This window comes from Sparus aurata, chromosome 13 (assembly GCF_900880675.1).
Source record: "Sparus aurata chromosome 13, fSpaAur1.1, whole genome shotgun sequence".
Taxonomy (NCBI): domain Eukaryota; kingdom Metazoa; phylum Chordata; class Actinopteri; order Spariformes; family Sparidae; genus Sparus; species Sparus aurata.
Window position 1 is genome coordinate 9,510,124 of NC_044199.1, and position 26,705 is coordinate 9,536,828.

The window sequence follows — 26,705 nt, forward strand, 5'->3', positions numbered from 1 at the left end:
AATGCCAAGACAGAATGGTTTGTTTGAAATACCGCACAATTTTAATAAGTATTTCTAAAACACACACATTTTTCACACGGAAGGTAAAGGCAACTACAAGCTACTCTAACGTATGAATGCAACACTATTCAATACTTTCTTTATACTGAACAACACTGCATCACTCTACAGACAGAAGCAGAAGGCTCATGCTTATGACAGCATGGGATGTAAACATTAATGGCGCCCTTCTAGATTAAGCTGCAAGGTTAGCTATCTTAATTAGCTAGCCTCTAATCAATAAGCATGCTTACTCTGCATGACAGTACAGCAGTTCCTACATGAAACTCCTGGCTATGTCTATGGATTACCTTGAGCAACCAGGTCATGATTATAAGAAAACAGACATTTCGGTGTTTTGGCGCTTTGAGAACAACAAGCCAAATGCTACCTAGTTCCACAATATTTAAGAGATGGCAGACATCTCTACTGCAGCTATCTCCAAAACTAAGCAACTCACACCAAAACAATCTAGATAGATAGATTGATAGATAGCACAGCAGGTAAGAGGAGGAATACGTGTTTATTTAATGTGGGATTTATAAAGTAATTTTGAAAGATCCATGAGATTAAGTCACAATGTCGGGACATGTTACAAGAATTTTCAGATCATATTCCAAAAAGGATTAGTTTGAATTGTCAGTAATTGAAATTGTTTTAAGAAAAAAAACAATATAGCTGTTAGTGTTTCAAAAAGCATTACTAAGCCGACGGTGTATTTAGTTAGTATTTTACCAATAAGTGAATACTGAGCAACCCCTAAAAGAGCAAGCAGTGAGGTGAACAGTTTGAGGCCAGCAAAGACAGCATTGTTATGCAATCAACTACTCTTCCAACTGTCAGCTAAAACAAGAACAGATTTTGAAATCAAGTACAGGCCTTCTAAAATGGAGTAATATACCACACAATATTACACATGACCTATTGCCAGCTAAAGGGTCTTATTCTATATCTCTACTTTAATACTAAGGTCCTCTTCGGAAGTAAGTAATACAGATAGCTTCTTGTGGTAATGTACACTAACAATAAATTAAAAGCAATCTGATATATTTTTTAAAAAGAATATAGAGACAAGTAATGTTTTTAAACTAAAAAAACATTAGAACAAAAATTCTTAACCCTGTACAGGTGTGACCTTTCTATTTTACCTAACTGAAACTCAGGTATTAAAAGATACACTGCTGAGTATTTAACCTTTAGTGAGCAGTGATATTTAACAAACAGGTTTCTAAATTACTCAATCAATGAGCCATTAACGTACTCACAGGGATGCATAAGTATGCCAGGAGCATCAGGGTGGCACAAGACAAATTTCTGTGGAAGCCACACCTGTCAAGTCTAATGTTTTTCTCTACTGAGAGTTTGTGGCCATCTTACAGCCTTGAAATGAAACCACAGGGATTTTAAACTATCACAGTAGTAAAATGCCAGTGGTTTGGCCCTTACTCGCTTAAGTTGCTAATTTCTGGAAAGAACAGTCGCAGTCAAAGTGCACCGGCCAGCACAGAAAAAGCAATTAAAATGTTCAAATCATATCCAAATGAAGAAGTGTTCAATGTGTGAAACTATGAAGTATCTACTTATCATATCTTACCCTATCCTACTTAGTTCTTATCCTGCTTGGGGGCTTGGCAACACTTGGGAAGGGCACATGCAATTTAGACAAAGAACTAGGAGCAGCACAGTGAGATGGACATGTTACTCACTACTGTAACCATGCAGTCAAACGCAGATCAAGAGATCTATGTGGTCAAGAGATTACAGGTAATAGGTGAAAAAGTACACATACACATGAATCAGCATGTCTTCTGGAAAAGGCCACAAATATGTGTTTCTAATATCCTGATTTAGAACAGATTTATAATTTAAGTTTTCTTTATAAAAACATTTAAAGATGGTTGGCCTTACGAAAATATGTGAATTCAAAGCCAGTGACAGGGCTGACTATAGTCATGATTTACAGGCATATCTGGAGGGCTGAAGCTGAGGCAGATGCAGGAATTTTTCTGCTATCCCAGCTATCAGCATGCTTGTCTCCATGATATGTGTCCCTTTTCCTTGTTTACCTAAACTCATGGATATGAGACAAACAAAAGAGTGCCAAGGTATCACACTCAAATAGCTACCATCAGTCAAACAGCCCTGCCTTACTTCTTAAGCCTTCGTTTGGTCCTCTGCATACGGGGATAGGGTGTGCTGGTTGTTACAGATTTCGGGGCCTTAAATTGTATGCCATTTTAATTCCAACTTTCAAGAAATAACTTACAAGAGCCATCTCTACTGCTCCACTCTAACAGACTATTCTTAGTGTGCCAGGTGAGATGGAGTGGAGGAGCCTACATTCCTCCTCCTAACACTTGGTCATGTTGTGACAGCACCCAGGACTGAGGAGGAGGCAGTGGGGCAGTGGTCCTAAAGAAGAAATGCTTCTCCATGGCTGGTGATTCGCTGCTAATAACAAGCCTACTGAACAAGAACACAGACAGACAAACACAGACATCAGTCTCTGACGGCCTTGCTCATTATGGCGAGCAAACACAAACCTGTCATCAGTTGCGGCAATGCTAGATAAGAGCAAAACTGGTGCAGCTGTTTTCTCTAACAATGTAACATTTGTGGACATTGCTGTTATTGCATGGGAGGATATATCAACTGTAATGTTTGTACATCAAAACCTAAATGGTTTATAAGTTCTTACTAAAAATGGCCACGGCCTGCATCAAAAAGCTTGTTTATTTTGAAATGAGGGTACCCTGACAGCTGAAGGTGAGAAAAGATCAACTACTGTTTGCCGTCAGATGTCTGAAGTCGCACGTCATGCAAAATACCTGCAGAGCCTGCCAGCATTGTTACACAATTACACAACCCAGGACAAGAGAGAAGAGGGAGAAAATATGTGCTTTAGGAAGCTAGCCTGGTAATAACTAGTATTACTAATTCATGCATAATCTGAGTTTTTCTGCCAAAAAAAATCCCACTGAAATGAATTTTCACACCGGCCTTGTAACATGGACAATTCAAAAGAACAGTTCTCCCACGCTAAAATACAATGTGCAAAGTCATGGGCTGCAAGATTCGATAAAAATGCCTTCCATACTTGCCTGCAATCCAGTTAAAAAGAGATACCGGCTGCTCTGAAAATAATATGAATCCTAGCAGATATACAGTACACTATATCGTCATGTGTGTTCAATCTATTTCATTTGTTTTTGAGATATCTTTTTCTGCAGTTAAAGCATGGTAAATATTAAAATTGTACTTTATAGTACGTGGCTTAAACTTCATCTGGAACTAGAATTGAATATAATCTTACATAAACTTCATAGAAAAGAGCATTCAAAGTTTGTAAGACCTCCCTGAGGCGCTACCCGCCCTTCGTCAACCTGTTTGTGTGCGAGCTAGAAAAACAAGTGATTAGAATTTGTTATGCTCTGTTTTTCTCCATTGTTTTCTAATGTCAGATCAGAACTAGTGATTACAGGCATCATCAAATGTTTCAAATGCATATTTGGGCATGTCCAGTCACTTTGAACATGTTTGTCTCTGGTAGTAAGCTTTAAGTACATGTCAGGGCGGGGGAGTAGAGTGTTCAGCCAGTGCCCTCTCTACTGTTGATGATACTGGGGTTTAGCTTGCTGCTGCTTTTCCTGTTTAACCCCCAAACAAACTTTTGAACCGTTGATATCGATGATTATCTGCAGGTAATCCGAGCAAATATGCCGCCAGACATAATCCTGTTTTTGTTGCTCAAAGTGATTTGGATCGTTTTTGGAGATAAAATGGAGACAAGTACATAACTCGGACACTTAATCTGTGTGCCAAGGTTCATAGAAAACAACATTGTATCGTTGCATGAGAACATTCTGTATGTGCAGTTTAAGATGAAGCGTCAACTGATCAAAGAACTTTGATATACAATAAGGTACAGTTGATGGTTGCATCAAGGTTCAGTAAAATAAATTAGTTGATTTACTGAATTGATGCAGTGAAATAGATCTGAATTAAACACTTTGGGTTGCTATGGGTTTTCGCTGCTTGGTTCTGTATTTCCAATTGTGTTATGTTTTATACATCGTCTGTCAAGTGTGCTGTCATAGCCAGGAATTTCCTTACAAAAGAGATGAGATGATCTCAAGAAAACGTAAGTAAAGAAGTAAAGAAAACATAAAAACAAAGATTTCAAACGTAGATCAGTCAAAAACAGATCTGTTACGTTTAAGGACATATTAGTCTTGATTTTTGAAAAATGTGTTTTAGTTCTACTCAGTGCCATTCTTGTAACATATGCAGATAAATTCAAACCCTGTGCTGTCAAAAATACCTTACAATAATTTAACTCTTTCACAAAAAAGCAAGCATGATGTAATTGAGTGGGAGGCGTCCTGCTTTCACACAGTGTGAAAAGTTTAATACAATTTTATGTCCTTCTGCCAATGGAACACATGCATTATGAGCTAACTCTTTTCTAGATGCCAGCTAGCCAAAGAGGCATCTAATCACATATTCAGCTGTCAATGACTCCAAAGACAGTTGAAAAAAATCCCAGTTTTTTCCCCCCTGTACTGCTCATGTCCTCTCAATGAATCCTGATCCTCTCCGCTGTGTTGCATGACACTGCACTTTGGCTCCCAGTGGCGTCACTTCAGCACAGAGGACAAGGAGTGACTCCATCCTTAAATAGCTTACCATAGTAAGCACTTCACACAATAGCAACAAATGCATACTGCAGATTTCGTCTACTATTCATTTCCCTGAGCATTTGCGCTCAAACACACTTGGACCAGTGTCTTGTGATCGTTTCTTGACTGGCACAGAAAAAGCAATAGTTCTTGCCTCACCGCAGGCTGGTAATCATTAAGTGCTGCTAACAATTGCATCTTGTTTCATCCTGCCCAGGTCATGCCTTCCTCCCAAGCCATTCCAGGTTCATTTTCTTGCTGGGTTGAAATGACCTTGACCGAGTAAACTTTGACATCCTGTGCTTCACCCACCCTGAGTTTGCGTAATGAGTGCCTCTGGTCACCCCGTCCTCAGAAAGAATGAGTAAACTTCTTCCATCAATCTGTCTGCTTTAATCTGCTTTAATGACCTTCTCTTGGACATTCCCACACAGACAAGATTATGGTATTGTGCCAAAGGGTACAGAGAAAGCTCATCAGTGGGAGTCAGACCTGCTCTTACTAAGCTGGGAGGAAAAAAAACAACAAAGCAAAAATATGACAATAGATGTTAGTGTTTTACAACAAAATGTTGTTTTATTGCAATTTCAGACCATCAATGAAATTAAACGGAGTGTAAAACCTGCTTTAAATACCATTTTGCATTGAACAATTTAGTCAGGTTGTAGGTGAACAGAATACCACACTGTGATAGTCGTGTATGTATTATCTACATATGGACATTAGAATCTTCTCATCTGCCATGGTAATTAGGCATCTGAATCAAGTAATCATTTCATCAAAGAGACCTGTATAGGTAATGCTAAAATCAGATGGTGAGCTGTCCTAGAGTTAGCATAAATTCCTCCAAATCTGTAACTGAAACCAAAAACTAAGGCTCGAGAATCAATTTCTCAGCCAATGGCTTCCAACTGTTTTGCTGTCTGAGAAAACAGAGTAGACCAAAGGCACTTATTACAGGAATTTGTCTTCATGAAGATTCCATCACCACCTCAAAGATAGTCAAAAGCAGCTTGTAAGCTTTGTAGTTAGTAGTTACTATTCTTTATTGACACCAGTGGGTGGGTGGAGCTAAGAGTCAACTATAGCTGCGCTGTCTGTAGTTTCAATTTGAATCCTTGCGGAGATTCTCTCCGTCTGTAACTAAATGTCAGACAAATACAACCACAACAAAGGAGACTTAACATACATTTAACAAGAAAGTTCTCGCCAACAATCAAGTATAAAGTACAACAAAATGCAAGTGACAAAAACACACCTCATATTACCAGGAATTGTTAACCAGAATGTAATACATCAGAGACACCATGGGCAATACAAACAACAAGTCCCAACCATCTTAAGAGTACTAGTTGTAGGAGGAGTAGGTCTTTGTAAATACTGTTTCAGCAAAAGAGGGGGAAGTGATAAATGAATAATAGTTCACTCCTTATTTCTGTATGAAACACAACATGCACCATCAGTGTTCGCCACTGGCATTGATGCTAAAATGTCTACTGTGCTGCGATGCATGTGCACAACTAAGTGAGCAAACTGCTACATAAAGATGCACATGCTTTGACATTACTCTTCCTGCAAAAGCAGAACTGCCCTTCCTCTGCTTATGACTTTGAAAGTAGGGTTGTGGTAAAACCGCCATCTTGCCACATGTGGCATGAGTTATTTTTACTCTTTTAACAGTTTGAGGTTACAAGTATAGAAAGGCAATGTGTTTTGCCCAACACTAACAGGTTGGTTCATACAATGGCAAAAAGTGACATGGTGAGTAAGAAGGCGATATCCACAGGGAGCTCCTCTTTTCCTTTCTGAAAGCAGTGAAGGCACTGAGAATGCCCTTCAGGTCATGCAACTCTGCGCCATCTGCAGCTGTAGCTGATAATGGGGAAGATAGGGGGGGCCAAGGCCAATCCCATGAGAAATGAGACAGAAACAGGCACCTCTCAGCCATAACATCTGGATACAGAAAGGGTGTGAAATGTCAACAAGACAATAATTGTCCTCAAGCCTCCAAAACTGCACCTTGTTGTTACCCTTCCAAGTAGGAAACTGTCAATATTAGTAAAACTGTACAAACAAAAGGCATTGTGTGTGTGTGTGCGCGTGTGAGTGCGTGCGTGTGTGCGTGCATGCATATATGTGTTAGCAAGGTAACGTGACTCTGAGTTACAGCTGGAGGCCACTGAAGTCAGAGCCTTCACCAAGAGTGTTAGAAATATTAAGTTACAGCAGTCAATTCATAGTGTGCTACTAAACTTGAAACTTGACCGAAAAGGCGACAAATGCTGGTCTTCCAGTTTCAATTCAAATACTTGAATAAAGCATCAGGATAAGAATGCGTCTGACCAAGATAGCTAAGAATTCACTGTTATGAAATAAAAAAACAGCCGTGGTCACTTCTTTGCTGAGATTTGACTTTACAGACTAAAAACTGTGAACTAAAATTACCTGAGGAAAAGAAATCTGTAGAGGTAGATTGATGTAACTAAACACTACAATGGGAAATAAGTCAGTACAATATACATCTAAAACTGTCTCACTTTTTCTGTTTATGTAAGCGCGTTTTAAAAAGGTAGAAAACCTTCCATCTATTTGAATAAAGTCATACTGCTAACACCTGGTGAGTGTCAGTGCAAATTAAAGTCCACAGCCGTTGTTAGTACGGGTAGCCACAGCAGTGACCCTTTGGACCAGGACCCTGTAGTCTAACCTGACACACTGTATTTATCTCTGAACCAGGATGACAGACCAAACTTACAATGTATTTATCTTGGCACTGAGATAAATAATTGTCTTGTAATAAGTGCACTATGATCTTTTACACCATGTTTCTCTGAACACAAGAAACGCAGTAAGATTGCATAATACAATGTTCATACAGTACTATAATACTACAAGGGGGCTACAAGAAAATCTAATAGCTAGAAATAAGCTGTTTATTCTCTTAACTGGTCATGAATGATTTAATGGGTTAAATTATAAAGTGAACGTGGGCCAAAAAAAGACAAGCTATTAAAAAAACAGCAACTGTCTCTCCATCTGTCAATAGAGGCTGTTCTGTGGCGCAAAGATGAAGGGTTTTTTTCCTCTCCCTTGAATTTAACCATGTGGCCCAGTGTTTCATTAAACCTGTCTCCCTCGGCCATAGTTATTTAGTGACTCAGTTTATACTTTAGCCGTTAGACATCATTTACTACTGAGTCAGATAATGCTAGATGTGCTCAGTGCTTTCATGGCTGCTATGGGACCTGAAAATCTGTCTTCATCAATTTGCAACCACAAGTCCCTTTGTTCATCAAATGTATGGTTGAGGTCAAATTTTAGACAGAAAATAAAAGCTGGAAACCACTAACCTTTAACAAAAAATGTCAAAGTAAGACAAAAACAACATCACTTCGTATATGTACAAAACTGTTTTGAGAATGCTTACATTTTGTGTGAAGAGGTGGTAAAATGACACCAAAACTATGCATGTGCACATCTTTTTCTTCATCATTCCAGCAGACATCATGGTCTAACACAGGGAGGGAGGGAACGAGTGACACAAGGAATGAGCCTCAAGGGTAGTCAAACTGGAAATACTAGTGGGTGTTGCCAAGATGTGTTTGTGCATCCGAGTATGCCTGCATGTGAACATATTTAGAGCAAACGTCACCCAGAACATATCAATGCAAGGAGATGAGCACAAAAAAGAACATAAGGAGTAGTATGACAAAGTATGACAAATAAATGCGTTTGTAATCTGATTTCCTTGATTCCATATATTTAGAAACTGAGTGCTGGTCAGAGTACTAGTCAGAATTCATTTCACAATATTCTTGTTGTAGGGAAGTGTGAATAATTCCTGTCAGCACTATTTTGGTGACTGATCTCTGACCCCAAAAATTACACAGTGAGTGAAAAGTGGTTTTCTAACCTGACAAGTGGAAACTCACGTGTAGATATGTACTCTTAACTTCTTTGTGCGTGAGGCTGCTCTGTTGAATCTCACAATGTTGTAAATCTTGTACTTGAGACCATATCTTTTCTGTGAATCTTATCTCTAGTCTAGAGCGTTGGTGCTGTCAGAGTTGTGAAGGTGAGGACAGTTTTTTATTCAGGCATCACGTCACAAAGATACACATAGGACCGGGAAAAATATCAGTGTTACTGTTATTGTGATATGGGTTGGTTTTAAAAGCTGCAGTACAATCGAGTGACCACAACTGTTCTTCTTGTTTTAACATTATTCTTCACTGAGTTAGTCATTACATCCACATTACTGATAATTATTTATAAATAATCTCATTGTGTTAATGTGATAGTACCAATAGCCATCCCTACAATTTTGTCACAATATTAATTTCAAGGTATCTGCTTAAAAAAATATATAATTATGATATTTGATTCTGTCGCCAAGTCCTAGTATTTATGAAGGTCTTTGGAGGAGATTTAAAATACTGAGATATATAAAGTGTATCTATCTCAACATAGCCTATTTTAAGGCCACATCACCAAACACTACACGTTTATATCTCCCTCACTTACAATGAAAATATTGCTTAATATAGGTGGTGAAATATTGTTGGTCCACTACAAGAATGTAAAACATGTAAAACTAGCAGAATGCCCTTTCAGTACACTCTATGACAGCTTTCCATTTCAGTGAGCTACCAGGGAGGGACCAGAAGCTAGCAAAACACTGATCTTCATGCACACCACTGACTAACATGTCAGTTTCATTCACTACAGCACATACATGCTCAGCTACTGCAAATACTTGAACCTGTGGCTTGTGGCTGAGGGGTCTAAAGCTCACAGGAAAGTGCTGCATGATGAATAGATACACGTGGTGATCAGACAAAAACTAAAATACAAACATTTGAAAGTCACCTCGAAGGAGAGGGTTTTTGCAAAAAGATTTTACTGCCGTTTTACTGACACAAGCATTTACGGACGTTAGAAGAAACTGACTGATTTGGGAGTACTAGCATGAAATTAATCATTTAAGTTATGGGAGGGGATTGAATTTTAGTTATCACATATCTTCTCGAGTCCTATGTCACAAACATTGGTCACTGTGATTTCTGTTTGCAGGACCTCACAGGCTTTGCTAGAGACAGAGCCATGCATTGTAATAAGATAAGAAAGGACAGGTGGCCCAGTGATCAGGTGCCAGACTGCCTTCTGCTTTAGAGCAGAGATGAAGCCTACCGTGCATTTACTATGGCTTCCCTCGACTCTCTCCACATTAAGCTCTGAAAGAATACGGACAGAGGAGTAACTTCAACCTCTCACAGGTGATCATTTATGTGAAGATATGTTGAGCCAATAGGAGACTCATTTACAGGCAAAAACACCTGCTGTAAGACTACATCCTGAGATAGCCAAATAGTCCACCTGGACAATCTTATCCATAACTTTTAACCCGTTTCCATAAGCCACACACCAAAGAACTCTAATCTGTGATGGCAATAGGACAACTGTATATTCAAATATATTGGCTTAGCTAAGCTATTATATTTTTACCAAACAAACCATATAATAAATGTATATTATGAATGGAATTTCCTTTCCAACCAAATCGACATGTCAGTCTGACTCTTACCTTGCAGCTGTTTAAACCGTCCTTCCAGGATGTTTGAGTATTGCACCTGATTAACAAATGCTGCTGGGGACAAGCAGGGCTCTCTGTCCCTGTGTTCCCACTCCATGGTCTATTTTCTAAATGTCGAAATAATCCTCTCATATACAGAATGAATGGGAGTTCTTCTGTATAGCACAGTGGAGGAAAATGTCCCACTAAAAAGTGTATCAAATCCTTGACCAGGTTTAGAAGAGAAAAGTTTTGTATATCCAAAATGCCTTGGTTTATCCTCCTGTTCTTGCTTACTGTTGCCGCCTGTTCTCTTCTTCTTCTACCGTATGTCCCACCTTGTCCAATGAACACACAGCAGTGAATGCATGGGTAATGGATTTTTTCAGTGAATCATTTCAAACAAAACTGAAGAACAAAATGTTCTCTAGTTTCACCTCCTCCTGTGAAGAATTTCACCACACTTGTGGCCTCTGAGCAAAGTGAAAACTATCGTTGCACTCCCTCGTGGTTCTAAAAGGAAAAGGAACACTGGCTACTCCTTCCCTCCAAACTCTGAACACGCTTTTGCTGGTGCAGAGCACAGCAGAGCAGGCTAACCGGCTGCGGTCGGATAGCTGTGTAAACAAAGCCTGCTGTGCCGTCTGAAAATCATGTAATTTGCATAAGGTGTGTTTGAGGGAGGAGCACAAAGGAAGAATATGGTGGAGAGATGAAGGGTGGGAGGAGGTGTAGAGGTGGACTAAACCATTAGAGTTCCCTGCTCAGTGTTGCTTGAGGCGGATTATTTAACTCCACCTTAATTCCATGGAGCCCTGGGGTGTGGCCTGCCAAGAAGGTGTATCACCAAAGTCTCCATAAGATTGCATCTTCTTATCCTGTTCTCTCGCTGTGTGGTTCCTTTTTATTTATTTTTCTCTTAAATAACATTTCATCTCCCTTTTTCTGTTCACCAGGTCTGCTGTATGATAAGGCGTTAAGACAGGAAGGAAGTTGTTGAGTCAGTCTCAGCAACTCAACAAGCTCTTTCCTGCCTGAACAAGATTTGAAATTGTGAACTTGTGTGTCTGTTTGTCAGGCAGATGGGTATGGTGATTGCGGGGGTGGATGTGAATCATTACCTGTCTAAAATAATTATAGAACTTCACGGTATCAACACATTTCTTGTCCAACTAGATCAGGGAGAAATATGGAACTAATGTCTGACAATCCTTGTTAAGGACATAGTATTTCATATTGGCTTTTTAAATTTCTAAATCGGGTAGAATTTTCCCTCCACTGTCAAATTAACTGATTGTTTGCAAACACTGGAGGAGAATGGATTTGCTGTGATTTGAAAGCTGCAAAATGATTAATTCCCTCAATCACAGTCATATCATAGAAACGGTAATTGCAATCTTTTTGGGTACACTTGACATTAAAGTTAAGTTTATGTGGATGATTTCCATGGCTCTGCTTCATAATCCAGCACTAATAATAAAGCAGTATTTATTCAAACTATGTTATATGCACCAAGATGACTATCAGCGTAAACTAAGCATTCTGAGGAAATTATAAATCTATTTTGAAAGTAAAGAATTAAATTACTGTGGAAGGTTTACTCTTTCCTACATCTGCCAATTAACAGTAAGGCAAAGTGAAAAATGCTAAATGCCACTGTGTAAAAAAAAGTTACACAAGACTGTTAACACAGGGAGGACTAAGGTCACAGCCTTTTCTAGTTTGGTCAGGGGGCAGTGGTAAAAAGGTCTGGTTGTTTTTTTGATCTGTGTTTGTCCTGATGAGCAGGGAGCATCTGGATGGGTCTCGTTAGAGGTACCAAATGCCCCAGGCCTTCTGCGACTGGGTGTTTATGGAGGGGGACTGGACTAATGAGATCCAAAGAGAACACACTTCCGTCTGAGGAACAGAGGCTATGCTTTGGACACATGCAGAGTGGAATGAAGGGCAGAGAACTGGTAAACCTCAGTAATGGCCGTTTAAAATCCCATTGGGCATATATGGAACATCACAAACCCACAAACTTTGTGTGTCTGGCATATGCGTTATCAACTATCATGTTAAGGCAATTTCCCACCTACACAACCCATCAGTCATTTTGATATACTGATAAATGAACAAATTATAGGATTAACAGTTATATTCCAAATCATGTGAAATATGACAAATAAATAGAGAGAACGTTTGCCAAAGGGAGGTGTGGGAAAACTCCTGCATTGAGCAACTTGAAATTAATGATAATTGATGGTGGTCTGGAATGGTGAAAGAACACAGAAGAGATAGAGCAAAAAGATAGAACATGGTGGGGGAGTTAACACTGCCAGAGGGAGAAAGGAGATGCCTACTGCGGAGCATGTACATTTTATCCATCCAGCAGCACAGCCCCTTCTGAGGACCTGGGGGAGGACTGAAGTCTGGTCCATACTGCAAGTACTGGCAGTAAATATCTTATGTGAAGGGGAATCCCCCTGGAGCTAGAGAGGGTGATTTTCTCACAAGAATCCCACAGTCACTCAAGTCTTAAACAGAATCTCTCTAAATGTGGTCAAATGTGAGAAAGTGAATTGTTATGTTATTCTATTACCCATGGTCTTTAGATTAATGGTTGGTTTCGAGATTTAAATGATTTTGTCATATCTATCATAATGATGTGAAGTGAAGGATAACAGTCTTAATAAAAGACATATGGATGATTTTTGAAGTGCAAAAGCAATGATCTTTCCTGGAAGTTTGTACAAGTAAATAAATGTAACTGAGTGTGAAGCCCTGCTTGAGTTGCTTGAAACTAAAAAATGTAAATATTCACAGCTTGTCATGCTACCCCCACACAGTACAGGAGAGCAGATAAGTGGTTATTTATGCAAATTAGCACAGTAAAACAAGTGACAGCCGGAGTAAAATGTTTCTAACAGACCGGAAAGGGTGTAAGAGGTGTGAACCAGGAAATTTGGTGATCGTGTGTTAGGCAGAAAAGCAGAGAGCGTTTCACTGAGATATAAGAGCGTAAGTAAGTAGCAGCTTACATTATGCAAAAGGTCTTGACATTTTAGGGATAAGTTGTAAGAGGTGGGCAGGAGCAGCACCTGGGGGGGAATAGCCGCTGCAGCATGTCAAAGAATGTGCACATCAAGCCCACACTTGTCAGACGGAGATGGTATCACTAGTATTCTCAAGGGAGCGCGCACACACACACACACACACACACACACACACACACCACCATAATTATATGACAGACACAGAATGTCTTTAAATACAGTACAAACCAGGATACAGGCGACACCCAAATGTGTTTCTGTTGGCACGAGGAAATGAGTCAGGCTGTATTTGTAAGTGAAATGAGGGTTTATCTTTCAGAAATACTTTGACTACAGCGGTGCTCAAAGATCAGCAGAGCATGTGGTTTTTGCTGCCTGCCTGCCTGCCTGTATGCCTGCGTGCATGTGTGTTTGCGTGCGTGCCTGACTGCCTGTTGCTCCCCTCTGCTGGGTCCTTCATGATACTGCAACTTATTTTGACTATGACAATAGAGATTTTATCTGTAGAATGTTGGGGTTTAGCAGTAAACGTTTCTAAGGTACACCGCTGCATGAAAACGAAAGGATTATCGTAACCTGGTGCATTTGCCTGTTCAAGGTCCTGATATTAAGCATATTAGTATTATCAAACACATATGGATATATTTCAAGTGTATATCAAGTTTCATGTCATTAATGACAAAATATTTTGTGAAATTATAATATTGTTTCCATTACTGTAAGGGTCATTGTAATTGATAATAATAACAGCATAATACCATATACCATGATACTGTTAAACAGGGATCTTTTTCTGAGAAGGTTATCATACTTCACATACAACTGCAACCCTAATGCAAATTGAATCCATGAATCTACAGGGTAGTTAAAGGAACACACACTGGATGTACTACAACAAATGGAGCAATCAGGATTTTAGCCTGGGTCACTTTAGTTCGGAGCATCCAGCGGATGCTGAAGAGAAAATGCAGCCTCCTCATTCATTTGAGTAAGACCACTGCTTAGACACCCCATGGGTGCCAATCTAACGGGCTCCGTCATAACCAGGGCTGTAAACTAACTTTTTGGCTCACCTGCCAAGGGGACTGGTATATGAAAGAATCTACCGGCCAAGTAAATTTTTTTACCGGCCAAATAATAAATTGCCTCTTTTTGTTGCATATACATCTGTTTCAGTACTTTTCATGGAGATAACAGTATTATATAACAATACATGCTTAGAAAAGAGGCCAACGTATTATTTAGAAATACATTTTAATATTATTAATTAAATTTCACAACATTGCAAATTGAAAACTTGAACAGTGCAAAACTTTGACAAAGGAAACACTCATTAATTAACTATCAGGCTCTGTAATAGACTTGTCAGTGGCGACTGTACCATAATAACATTTACACTGGATTTGATAGACCCATGGTTTTACACGTTTTGTGACGTGACAACTGTTCTCATATTAAGCCACTTGATTATCATACTGAAACCTAATTGAAGGAAGTCGTTTAGAAATTATGCGCAACTTAAGTACAACTTCCCTCAGCTCATGAGTTAGAGGTGTCGTCATTGCTGCGCTCGAATCACAGTCACTGCGCCAAACTTTTAAAGAGCGGTGACGCGCACGCTACGTTGCTTCTGATGGGGAACTATTTTCTACAGCGGTGACGTCGGGGGAGCTACTTCAGTGCAACACACAACAAATAGCCGGTTTAGCACTAACGTTTGCTTCCGTCATAATTTATCACTTTACAGCTACTACAATGTTTTGCTATATCATGCATAATTCATTGCAAGAGCACGACTATCAGGACAAACATTTACCCGCCCCGTAGCATGAATCCCTCCAAAATTCAGTCGCCAGGGGAATATTTTAGTCGCATTTGGCGAGTGGCGACCGCTAGTTTACAGCCCTGGTCATAACTAAAGTTAAACCTGCATACACACTGTACAGTCATGTAATGGTTATAATACATTGAAAATAAATCACTATTATGCACATTTTTAGATGGTTTAAATGATGCCATAGTCTCATCACCTCATTCCATCACTGCTTTTTGCTCTTTTGTGAATTGACTACACAGGTGCCTGGCTTTGTCCTCCTTTTGGAAGTATTTTTGTCTTGCCCTATAAAGATAGAATTGTGCCTTTTGGGAGTGAAAAGAATAAAGTTTGTTCCTCAGTCTACAGTCTAATTAGATTTGTGCAACCTCCTGTTAGTCTACGATTTTATCTCTAAATGTCTTCTGTTTCTAAAACTCATATAGCGCATTTAAAAATGTGATTCTAAAAAGGGTTACCAGATTGGCCTATATATAAGATAATGTTGTCTATGATGATTATATTAGAATAAAAGGGCATGTGTTGGATTATTCTTAAAAATCAGAGAATTCATAACTGCAGACAAGATTTCCAAAAATCCATTTTAATCAGGTGCTCAATAGCTACACAATGTCATCATCCTGAATGTGGGACTACATTGACAAAAAAATGCATTTTAATCAGTATGCTCTCAGTAATATGAATACGTTTGATGCAGTACAAACTTACTCCTGAGTTTTGCTGAATATCTTTTTTGAAGTCTTTTGATTGTATTGGAATTATCATAACAGCATCATTCTGTTCACCCCAGCAGGATTTTATGAACCCAGCAGTGCAAGTTTTCCATCAATTATAACTAATGGTTTGATAATGAGCTTATTTTGCCTATTTCATTTTGCAACTCACTGTAACTTTGTGGTGTAGACTGCTGCACTTGATCACCTACATACCATTGTATTTATTGCATAATAGTAAAATACTCAATTTTCATGCCATTCTTTTCCAAAAAATTATTTTATACATCTGGGTTTATACAGTAAGATATCCAGGTTGGACTGTGACCACCACCTCATGGACCTGATAACATACTTTATAATACTTAGATACTTTTAAGTATTACTGCTGAACATCAAGGGACTATGTGTGAAAGTGCATCTTAAAAAATTCCAGTATCATTAACAACTTCAAGATAATCCAATTCAACATAACACTACTAAGATTTTCCTCAAAAATCACCATAGAGCTTCAATTATAGTTCTTTGGGATACTGGATTGTACAGGTGTATCTCCTATACTGGTAACTCTGCATTTGAGGGACTACTAAAGGAAAAACTCAAGTTTCAAATGTTACTAAAGAATAATGGTCTAAACAGAACCAAATGTGTGACAATCATTATCCCACATAGATAGTACACACTGTTGCATCTTGACACCCTGCAAGCATATACATTGATGGGGCCTAAAGTGTAGCATACCTGCAAGAGCTTTGATGCGTGAGCGTTCGAAGAGACGTGCTGAACTGTTCTCATTATCCCAGTCAGTCTCTGCTGCCAGGTCCCAGCGGTTGTTGATATCATTATACTGCTGCTGGATCTCCAAGCTGTCAAAGTCTGTCGGCGAGATGGTGCTCATGGTGTCTGGGCTTTAGGAAAACACATTCAACCTACAATTCAGAAACAGACACACAAAAGCATCCAAAGTTAGTGCATGCATGAAAAGGAGAGATGCGTGATAGCAGAAGTCACCCAAGGCTGACCCTTAAAATGTTTGCCAGCCAGTGTTTGGAAATTCAATGTAGGAACTGAGCGTTCTATTTCATCAGCAGCCAGATGATGCACTGTAACATGTATCACCCACACTTTGCTCACAGCAACACTTGAGTTTTATGTCCTCCAATGACAGTCATATGCAAATAGCAGCTTAGACAGTACAACTGCCAGAGTGTGTAATGAGATAAAATGTCTGAGATAAGTTCAGCAACTGTCACAAAGTCATAAAGTTAGCCAACCAGTAATTGAACATAACCACTCCTGTAAACCAGGGCAACTCTTGTAATCTCATTTAAGCCTGAGTGTTGATTGAAGAAACAAGCTCAATCTAGACTGATTAGATCTTAACATGTGCAGTTGCAGAATATATGTAAATCTATCACATAGAGCAGTCTGGTAATTTCAGAAAATTACATCACTTTGCTATTATGCAGCCTTTTAAACCATGAAAAGACAACCCTTATGCCACATCACGATTGAACAATATCGAAAATCTAAGCATAAAGACAGTCCCATTCTTCTCAACTATATTATATTGATATATTGCCCAGCCCTCACTGGTAGTATTTATCATGAAAATAACAGGGGGACCTGCTCATCAAAAACATTTAACATTAAACCCACAGAACAAAATATTTAGTTTATTCTCATTCCCCGTCCTTGCACTCACTGCTAGCCATGCAAAATCTTCCTATCCTGCGTGTTTGTACAAACTCAGCATCCAGTTATAATAACAAAGGTCCTCTCATATGGCAACAATCAATACTTCATAAACAAGGAGGTGAATCCCACCCCCTTTCTCCAACTAGCTGAGTCTCTGTATATCGCAGAGAGATTTAACTTCAGCCAGAAGCAAATCCATGTTGTCCTTTTCATTCATTTTAACTGTGTGTGAAAATTATTCAGAGGATCTGGGTATAAACTCTTGTATCCGTAACATCCATAAATTTGCTGGTATAAAGGCTAGACAGCATCCACAATGAATTCAGTTTACCCCATAGTAATATTCTGTCAAATGATTCTTATACTCTGACATAAATATAACAACTCTGGCTAGATTTGAAACATCACAGCTCAAAAGTCTTTTTTTTCCAGTAATGGCAATTAATTTGTTAATGATTTTAAGGTTTAAAAGCACTAACTGCACATGACCAGACAGATCCTCTGCTTCGTATTACCCTCCGACACCCAATGGGGGACCCACATGGAGCTTAAACCCCCCACCAGAGGGACCCATTAACTTACTGGGGCCATTTGTTTAAGAGCATTAATAGACAAGAGATTAATAGATACGGATGAGTCGTCAGTTTGCTAATACCTGTTAGTATATCTTTTGTTGTGTCTAGTAGCTGTGGAGGAAAGATGAGAGGAGGGACGGTGGTAGAAACATGTTGGGGTGTTAGATGTACTTCTTACTCTGTCATAACTCAACTCATTCACTAAATGCATTGAAACTGCAGTCCTCACATTACCCTTCATGTCCGGCCTGGGGAGTTTAGTTTAGTCTATAAGTGAGAGGATGGAGAGAAGAGAGTCCATGGAACAAACGAGGTGGTCCCGTAGAGGAGATTAAGCAAGCCAGCCAAGCAGCAACATCACACATTAATGAGGCAATTAATTCATTTTTTCTCCTCCAGGTGTGATTGAAGAACACTTGGATTAGTCATGTCATGCCAAGTCAATGCAGCTTCTAAATCAAACCTAGGAATCATAACAGACAGCTGCCAGAACTGATACCCATCAGTACTGTGCACTACTAATGTACTGTGGACAGCCAGGTTGGGCCCATGTATATTCCCTGCATCAATTAGTGCAAAAAAACCCACAATAATAGACAGACAATAGCATCATAGAAGGGGGATTGAGGTGGCGCAGGTTTAAAAAGCCTAACTTCAATGTAAAATGCTTGGCTCGGTTATCTCAAACATCCATTTGATGAAAGCACTGTGTTCTGCAAGGAGACAGCTCAGTAACTGTAATTATCCGCAGCTGTATGGCATAGCAGGGGGAATTTAATGTGTCACTAAGCCATATTATTAGTGTTTTTTTTTTATTTTGGCCTTTTAGCATCCATTGGATAGTTTACTGGCAAGAGAGTGGGAGACGAGATGCAACAACTGTGCATAACAAAAGTCTAGTCAGTTGTGCCATTGTATAGTATGCTGTTTAGATCCATAAAGCCACCAGGAAGCATTGGGTTGTGTATTTTAGTATGATTTCATCATCCTTCTTAAACAGACCATGGCACTATCCATTACTCCAAGCCTAAAATACACCTTACTATTGTCAAGTCAAAGAAGTCATTCTAGCTATAAAAAAAAAAATAAACAAAAGCTTGGCCAATCCTATTAGTAGCAGATTAAGAAGTGGCTGGGAATAGAATCTAAATGCAGGGATTACAGAAGAAGGCAGAACAACGCCTCCACACTGGCCCCCGACCTGTCACCTCCCAACTCACTGGCACCCCAGGAGTTGGCTGATGCCTTGAGTCCATTAAGTATGTGTGTAGGCAGTCAGTTTGTTTATTACCATGTCCCTCATTCATAGGTGGGATATTCTCTCAAATACAATAATCACAGTCAGATCATAAACATCAATTGTGACAACGCTCACCCCTTTCAGTAATGACCTTCTCACTGTCATTATGTCAAATTATGGGGTGAATTGAAAAAGAAATCAAGAAAAACCCCAGTCAGGCCTACATGTAGCTTATGGTGGTGTGGTGCTGCTCACAAAGAGCTAAGTGGTAAGATTTATATGCGGCTTAAATAACCAAAACGTCATAGCATGGAAGCAAGAGCCACAAAGAGGACACACAATCCAGGACAGGCCTGGCAGCGATGAAGTCCGTGACAGTCTGTTTGTGGGAGTGGACCAGGGTGGGGGCTGGACGTGGGTAGGACCAGTGAGGTCACAAGAGTCTGGCCGTGGCAAATGGAGGGCAATCCTCCCCCTTGTTGTGGGTAGGAAGAGGCTTGGCTCACTGTCTGCACTAATCGCTCCTCAATGGATCAGACATACAATCCCTTGACCTACTATGATACAACCTACTGTACACATCCTCCTGAGCATGTGTGCGCGCACACACACACACACGTGCGCACACACACACACACACACACACACACACACACACACACACACACACACACACACACAGACCAGTGTGGCATGAAAACACACATGCAAGTTGAGCTGACCTATTACACCACCATCATCATCAACCCCCTCACACACACTGCACTTCAAAAAGCCACACACACATACAAATGCACCCACTCATCATGTAACCATATAGTGCATGAGTACTCGGTGCAGAAATTGGGTCGCCTCAACACCTACAATCATGCTAGACTTAGTGCTGTCCAATCGCCTCCACTTAGTCCAGAGACAAACTACAACAGAGACGGAAAAGAACCACTAAATTGTTAAAATGCTGCAAAGCTAAAAAGCATAAATGAGCTTTTTAAGTCCATGATTCTAATCACAAACCTTCTGGAGACATCAGATGTTAGCCCCAAAGCTACGGCAAAGTAACTACTGTTCATTCCAGACAGAGACCCAGACACAGACAGGCAGACAGCCAGACAGATGTGCCACAAAAAGGGGGCATAAAAGAGATCCCATGAAAGAAAATCCCCTCAAGGCCTAATCCAGAAACACACAAAAGACGCACATTAATGTAATGAAAGATTTAGGACGTGCCATGGATCCTTCATATGTTGATATATGCTGTTTGATTAAAAAAAAAAATCTACTAAATAATACAAAACTAATACTGTGGCTGTTACAATCAGCATATTTTTGCAATTGCTGGGCAACATGGCATGACTGTTTGAACAAAACATGAACATAAGTTGAATTGGATTCAATGATAGCAAGTCGTCAATAGTGTTATGAAATATCCTCAAGCTGGGTAACAAGGCATGGCCTATATGGAGCCCAACCTTTCCAAACATGATAGCACTATGCTTTCTATATATTCAAAAATAGGAAAGCGATATACAGTATGTACCCTAAGAACACTTGTTCAGAAAAATAACACTCCTGCAAAAAGAAGAGAGTGAAAGTGGGGCACTAAGAAATGCCTTAGGCAAAACAACAGCTTCTGACCGGACAGACACACATCAGGCTGGGCTATCGCTCACAGCAGACTGCCACCAGCTAGGAAAGCAGGGCAGAGGCAGCAGCACGATAGGCAGCAGCACGATAGGCAGCGCCATCACCTCTTTCTGTCTCACTCTTCGTCATCCCTCCTCCCCTCCCAGAGATGCTTCCCTTTGCCCAGCTGGTCTGTTTGTCACTGCACTCGTTAATCAGGGAGAGAGGAAAAGAGAAATAGAGCTCACAATCAGTCGCCCGCAGGGAATAAGGCCTGTGCACATTAGCCAGTCACACTGCCACCATGCACCAGGGGGAATAGGGTAGACACACACACACACAACCACTCCCTGTAATGCCAAACAAAGGAGCCTTGCCACAGCTCTTACCAAAATCCTTAGTATGACAATAGTATTCAAAATACACAATTAAGTCTAAAATATTTTACTAAAAACAAATATGGATGACTGTTATGCAGCTAAGCGCTTCACATAAATTTCAATTTCACGCCGAGGTGGCACCACTGTGTTGCCCAAATGAGCCTGCCCGTGATACTCAGATGAGCCTGGAGGGTGGGGAGGCAGATACCAAAATGCAACGCACAAAGCCTGCCCCAACAAACTGGCCCCATACAATAGAGGAGTCAGCAGAGAGTTGAGGCCAGCCGTTCAAGCCTTTCCTGTTTGCAGAGATGAGGCAGCCAGAGGCACATATGCATCAGAGGCCCCTCCACATGCTGCTGATCCTGGCCTGAATGCCCTGCTGAATAGGACAGCAAAGGTCCTTTGTTGACCTGTAGCATCACATTCATCAAACACTCAAGCGACCAGCATGCCCTCGACACATGGACAGAGACAATATACTTTACTGGACATAAGCTCTGAATGCAACACAACAGGACATAACACACATTTTATTTTTATGTTTTTTATCAAAAAGGGCTGATTTCTTTCCTTATTCTTGGATAGTCAGATAACAAATTTTCAAAGAGGTATACATAAATCTAAATGCATTATGTTGCTGGTAAGTGGAAATAAAATTGCTTTTCATCGGTCAAGAAATTATAACTGTGCTGAAAAATCACTCAATCTATACAACTATCATCATGTCAAAATGCAAAGACATTCACTTCAGTTATCCATATTTAACCACATAATTCTGGACCACATTTACAACTTACTTATCAAATGATAGATGAGAAAAGGAGGACTTCACAATACATCATACTGAGGATTCCACTAAATCTATATGAAACAACGTCTGTCCTACATCTCATTTCCAAATGAGCGCTGTATTATGTGATTCAAATTTTTGGTATGATTCTGTATTCCCTAAATCATCTTCAATATTCAGCAAAAATCATCTTTATCTTTCTAGTCATACTTTCAGTTGACTTTTTCAGTGATTCTTTGTTGAAGCAGCAGCACTGACACATCTCAGGTTAGCGGGTCCACTTGTTTACCTCTGGCAATCAGAGGCATGCATAAACAATCAGTAGGAATAAAAAGCTTTGCCCCAAAACATTACTCTGTCTATAATAGGAGGACTTTTATCACTTTTTGATTTAGAATTACCACAGCATGGACACAGCAAGGTAAAGGTTACAGTGGTTGCTGCTGCTCACCCCCTTCGGTTTCTTAATGAGCCCTGAGCTTGGCCTCTACTTTGAAGTACATTTGGCTGGATGTCACAGTGGCAGCATCAGTCTCCTGAGCTGCCAGAAATTCAAATCAAAAACATCGGTAAATTAAACATTCAATCAAATCAGGCTAATCCAACATGGATTGGTTCCTGCCATTTTAAAAAACTCATAAATCCAAGAACGAGTGTAAGAACTGACAGTATGCTCAGAGGTCAGCTCCTGTGTGTTATTGTGTTCTTGACGCTAATGCATGGTTGATGGGGAGGCTCACAAGAAGCAATGCCTACATCAACTCAAGAAACTTCACCACTTCATGGACAATACAACATACAAGGCCTCACACCAATAACATTATTATTACAACATTATCAACTATGGGCCTATATATAGGACTCAAGCAACACTCCTACATTTCTCAAACCATCTGTTGATCACATCAATTCCTAATCCATAACCTTAACACTTAATGTGTAGAGGAGGTGTTTTAACCTTTGTATCAGAGGTGTTTAATATTCTTGTTTTATTTTTATTCCTTATATCTTTAAAAAAAAAGGTACAATATTCAAAGGTTCTACTTTCCTTTACCTTCATAGTATTTGTCTGGTACAGCATATTAATATCAGTGACTGCATGAATATTTCAACAATGAGAAGATATATGCATTTGGTTGTCAATTAACATTACAATTAAAACAAGAAATATTGGAAACCACACTTATATTTCGAGCCTGTTCTCTGTAGTGGTGGTGTAAAACAGCTGCTGCATGAAGTAGAATATGTGAGCCATCATTTTGCAAATGAAAACCTTTGGTGAAAGCCTGTTTTCTCTACTCAAAAAGGCAGTCTTACAGTACATTGATAAGATGCTGTAGTTTCTAACTGTACTTCCAAAGTAATATATTCCAAAAAGGGTTAGAGAGACAGGCTGAGCAAAAAGAATGAATGGTTTTTGTATTAGGTTATTCGCAAAGAATACCTCTTTTTTAATATCTGAATAGTCAAATTACCACCCAGAAATCAGAAATGTTGCAGAGCTTCTTGGCATCTCTATATTGAATTGGCAGTGGGATATTGCACTCTCAGATTCCAGAGGGGGTGTGCAACATTTTGTGATCCTGTGAAGCACAAGTGCAACAACTGAATTTCTGCCTCTGCATGAAAAGTCTGCCCCCGCAAGAGGCGCCGAGTGTAAAACGAAGTCCTTCAAATTGACCTAATCTTTATAAAGCGTCGATCTTTAAGAGCATACTGAAAATATATCTTTAGAAGCACATGAGGTACCATGCTATATGTAGAAAATATGAAAAACTGAGCATGTTTTCAAGATGAAGTTGTGGTAGCTCCTGGCTGCTGCTAAGTGTGCCCTTGTAATGTCCTTACTCTTTCACCCTCTCCACTTTTCTGACATTATTAAAAATAGAGGAGATGAGTAGACTGCCCTCTTCCTGAACTATCAAGCATTTGGTTGTGTTTGGGATTCCAAACGTGTGTGTTACACAGTGTACTACAGTTATACTGTAACCCTCCAGTGGTTTTGTAGCATTTATAATGTAGTAGTAGTAGTGGAAGTAGTAGTTTGTAAAGTAAATTGAGGTCTGACTCACACCAGACCTGGATAGTAGCTCCAGTATTTTCAAATGAATATTAGCAAACTAATTTTATACAGGCAGAAGGACGATTTGAATAACCATTAAAATGAATATTGTTTATTTCAGTCAGTACAGACAAATATGAGCGCATTTTGAGGTTTGTGCAGACCACTGCAACAGCCATGCTATAACGTGTATTCTATACAGAAGATTGGAAAACAATTATAGCTGAAAGCTACAAGTGAATTAAAGCATTTAGTATGGGCACAAGAGTGCATGCCAACTATGTTTGTCTTTGGAATAAAAATGCTATTACAGCACTAAAATACTTTATGATCAACTTTACTCATTGGCTACTGTTTAATTATAGATGTCAGAGACATCGCTTCATTTTAAAGATGCTGTAATATTCATGCTGATGACCTAATTCTGAAAATAAACTGGTAGTCTATGTTCTCTTGAGTGAAAACCTCTAATGTATCTCCAGAATGTCAACTTTTCATGAGCAGACTTAGAACAGCATTAGCCTTACCCTAAAAACCTGAATTGATCTAAAATGTCAAAAAAATATTTCATAAGCCTTTAGGTATGTAGGACTTTCTGCTCCTACAGGAGGAATGAGTTCTACATACATTTTAAAATCTTTTTATGTGCTTTTTTTTCCCCAAAATGCTGTGTGTAGCTTTAACAATCAATGGCGCTCAGTGGAACTTCTGTGTTATGTTGGAAGTCAGGTGTTAATCTATGTAAGCTTATTTTTAAACTAACGTTAGTTAGTGTTGCTCTCTGTTGGCGGAGTGGGGATAGGCACTGAGCCGAGGCACACGAGCCATCACAGAAAATCTGACCCGAGTCTTTCACAAAGAAATCCACAGTCCAGCAAATTGTCCATAGGCTTGTATAGGAGAAAGACATATTACATCACATTGCAATTCGCTCACATATAGCCAATATAAAAAAAACCCAAAACATTTTGTATATATGTAAATTGCACCAAATTGTCCCATAAAGCCCATTTGAAGCCACCACATAGTTACGGATGACTGCCATGTGCAAAATGCAACATCAATTATCTATTTTTATGTCAGCAAATTAAAAAACTAAATTATGACAAGTTATCATCGATGTCATTTTCTGGCCACGTGCCAACAGCATTGCTTTCAGAGGATTTACATCTAAGACAACCGCATGTGAATGACTGGATGAATAATGTGGAAAAACACCCACAATAACTACAAATACTTTCCAATGATGTGCTGTAATACAGACCTAAAAAAAATGCATCTCAAATGAAGAATTGCACTCATGTAAGCAGCACTAATCATACAAGGCGTACACTGGGTTAGTGATATGGTTCACTGCAGCACAATGACAGTGTGAATGGCAGGAACTGAAAAAAAAAGCTTGTTCGAGAGGGATTTTGAGAATCAGCACTATGGGGGGCCCACATTCACCCAGACCAATTCCATTGTTGAATGCTGTTCATCTAGCCAGCCAGCCAGCCAGCCAGCTAACAGCCATATCTCATCCATCTATCACCACGACCCGTTGGTCTCACATCAAAAGGGCTCTACAGTGTGGCCAAGCACACTTAGATGAGGTATGATCTCACAAGGATTATCTGAGGCAAGAATTCTCAGAAAACGCAAACAGACAAATAAAAGGATAAACATTTAATTTAATTTGTTTTAATCAATGTTCTTTGTGAGAACACTATGCAGTACTATTTGGATTAACTAGACACTATGCATTTTCTAGTAACATAAAATAACAAAGACAACTTTTATCACAACACACAACATCCATCCTGCAAGTAAGTGCTCTTCTTGTAAGCTGCAATGAATAAATATGAAAGAAGACACTTTCTAACCTTCAAAAAATTTATAAAATCAACCAGCACATGGAGAACAACATGACTCACTTCCATGGATGGTGCCATTATCTTTTAATATGGCTACACTTGATAAATCTGAAGATATTCTCTGCAAGTGTGTGGAGTTCAGACTTTAAATGCATTTGGACTATTCCTGTCAGATTGGGTTTCTTGTGTCTGTGTGTGAGGCAGTTAGTCCATAAAAATCTGAAGGAAGGCTACTCATGTTTGCAGCAGAAGCATGGATAAGCCACAATGAGACAAATAACCACAAGAACTACACAATGGCTGACAAGTAATTCCCGGTACACTGTATGTTTTGATGAACAATTATGCCGTGTTATTTTCCTTGTACTTCCCCCACCATTTGGCGTTTAGTCATTTCACAGCAGGCCTCTGCGGCTCGATTTCAGCCTCAGCTCAAAAGGGATGTTGTTAATTATTAAGCATACTGTATGTGGCTTGCCTCAACCTTACACATAATGCTTGCTGCCTGCAGACAATGCTCCATGTGCATCATTTCAACAAGGTGAACGGGAAGAGCGAAGTCATCATGTCGCCCTCTGCTGGTACAATTCCACCCTTACTGAA

At 39.5% G+C, this 26,705-nt stretch overlaps 1 protein-coding gene across 5 annotated transcripts in view; it reads right to left on the bottom strand.

The window, feature by feature from the left end:
• The window catches only part of sptbn2 (spectrin, beta, non-erythrocytic 2), a 48,662-nt gene that overhangs the window by 19,003 nt on the left and 2,954 nt on the right, over positions 1–26,705 (bottom strand). For 3 of the 5 annotated variants that reach the window (XM_030436912.1, XM_030436911.1, XM_030436914.1), the window contains exon 2: positions 16,617–16,804. In XM_030436912.1, coding sequence (XP_030292772.1) covers positions 16,617–16,773 — 157 coding nt within the window. In that variant the 5' untranslated portion in view covers positions 16,774–16,804. Of the gene's footprint in view, positions 1–10,302; positions 10,864–16,616; positions 16,805–26,705 lie in introns of those variants that run through there. The other 2 variants (XM_030436913.1, XM_030436915.1) reach the window with 2 other exon arrangements.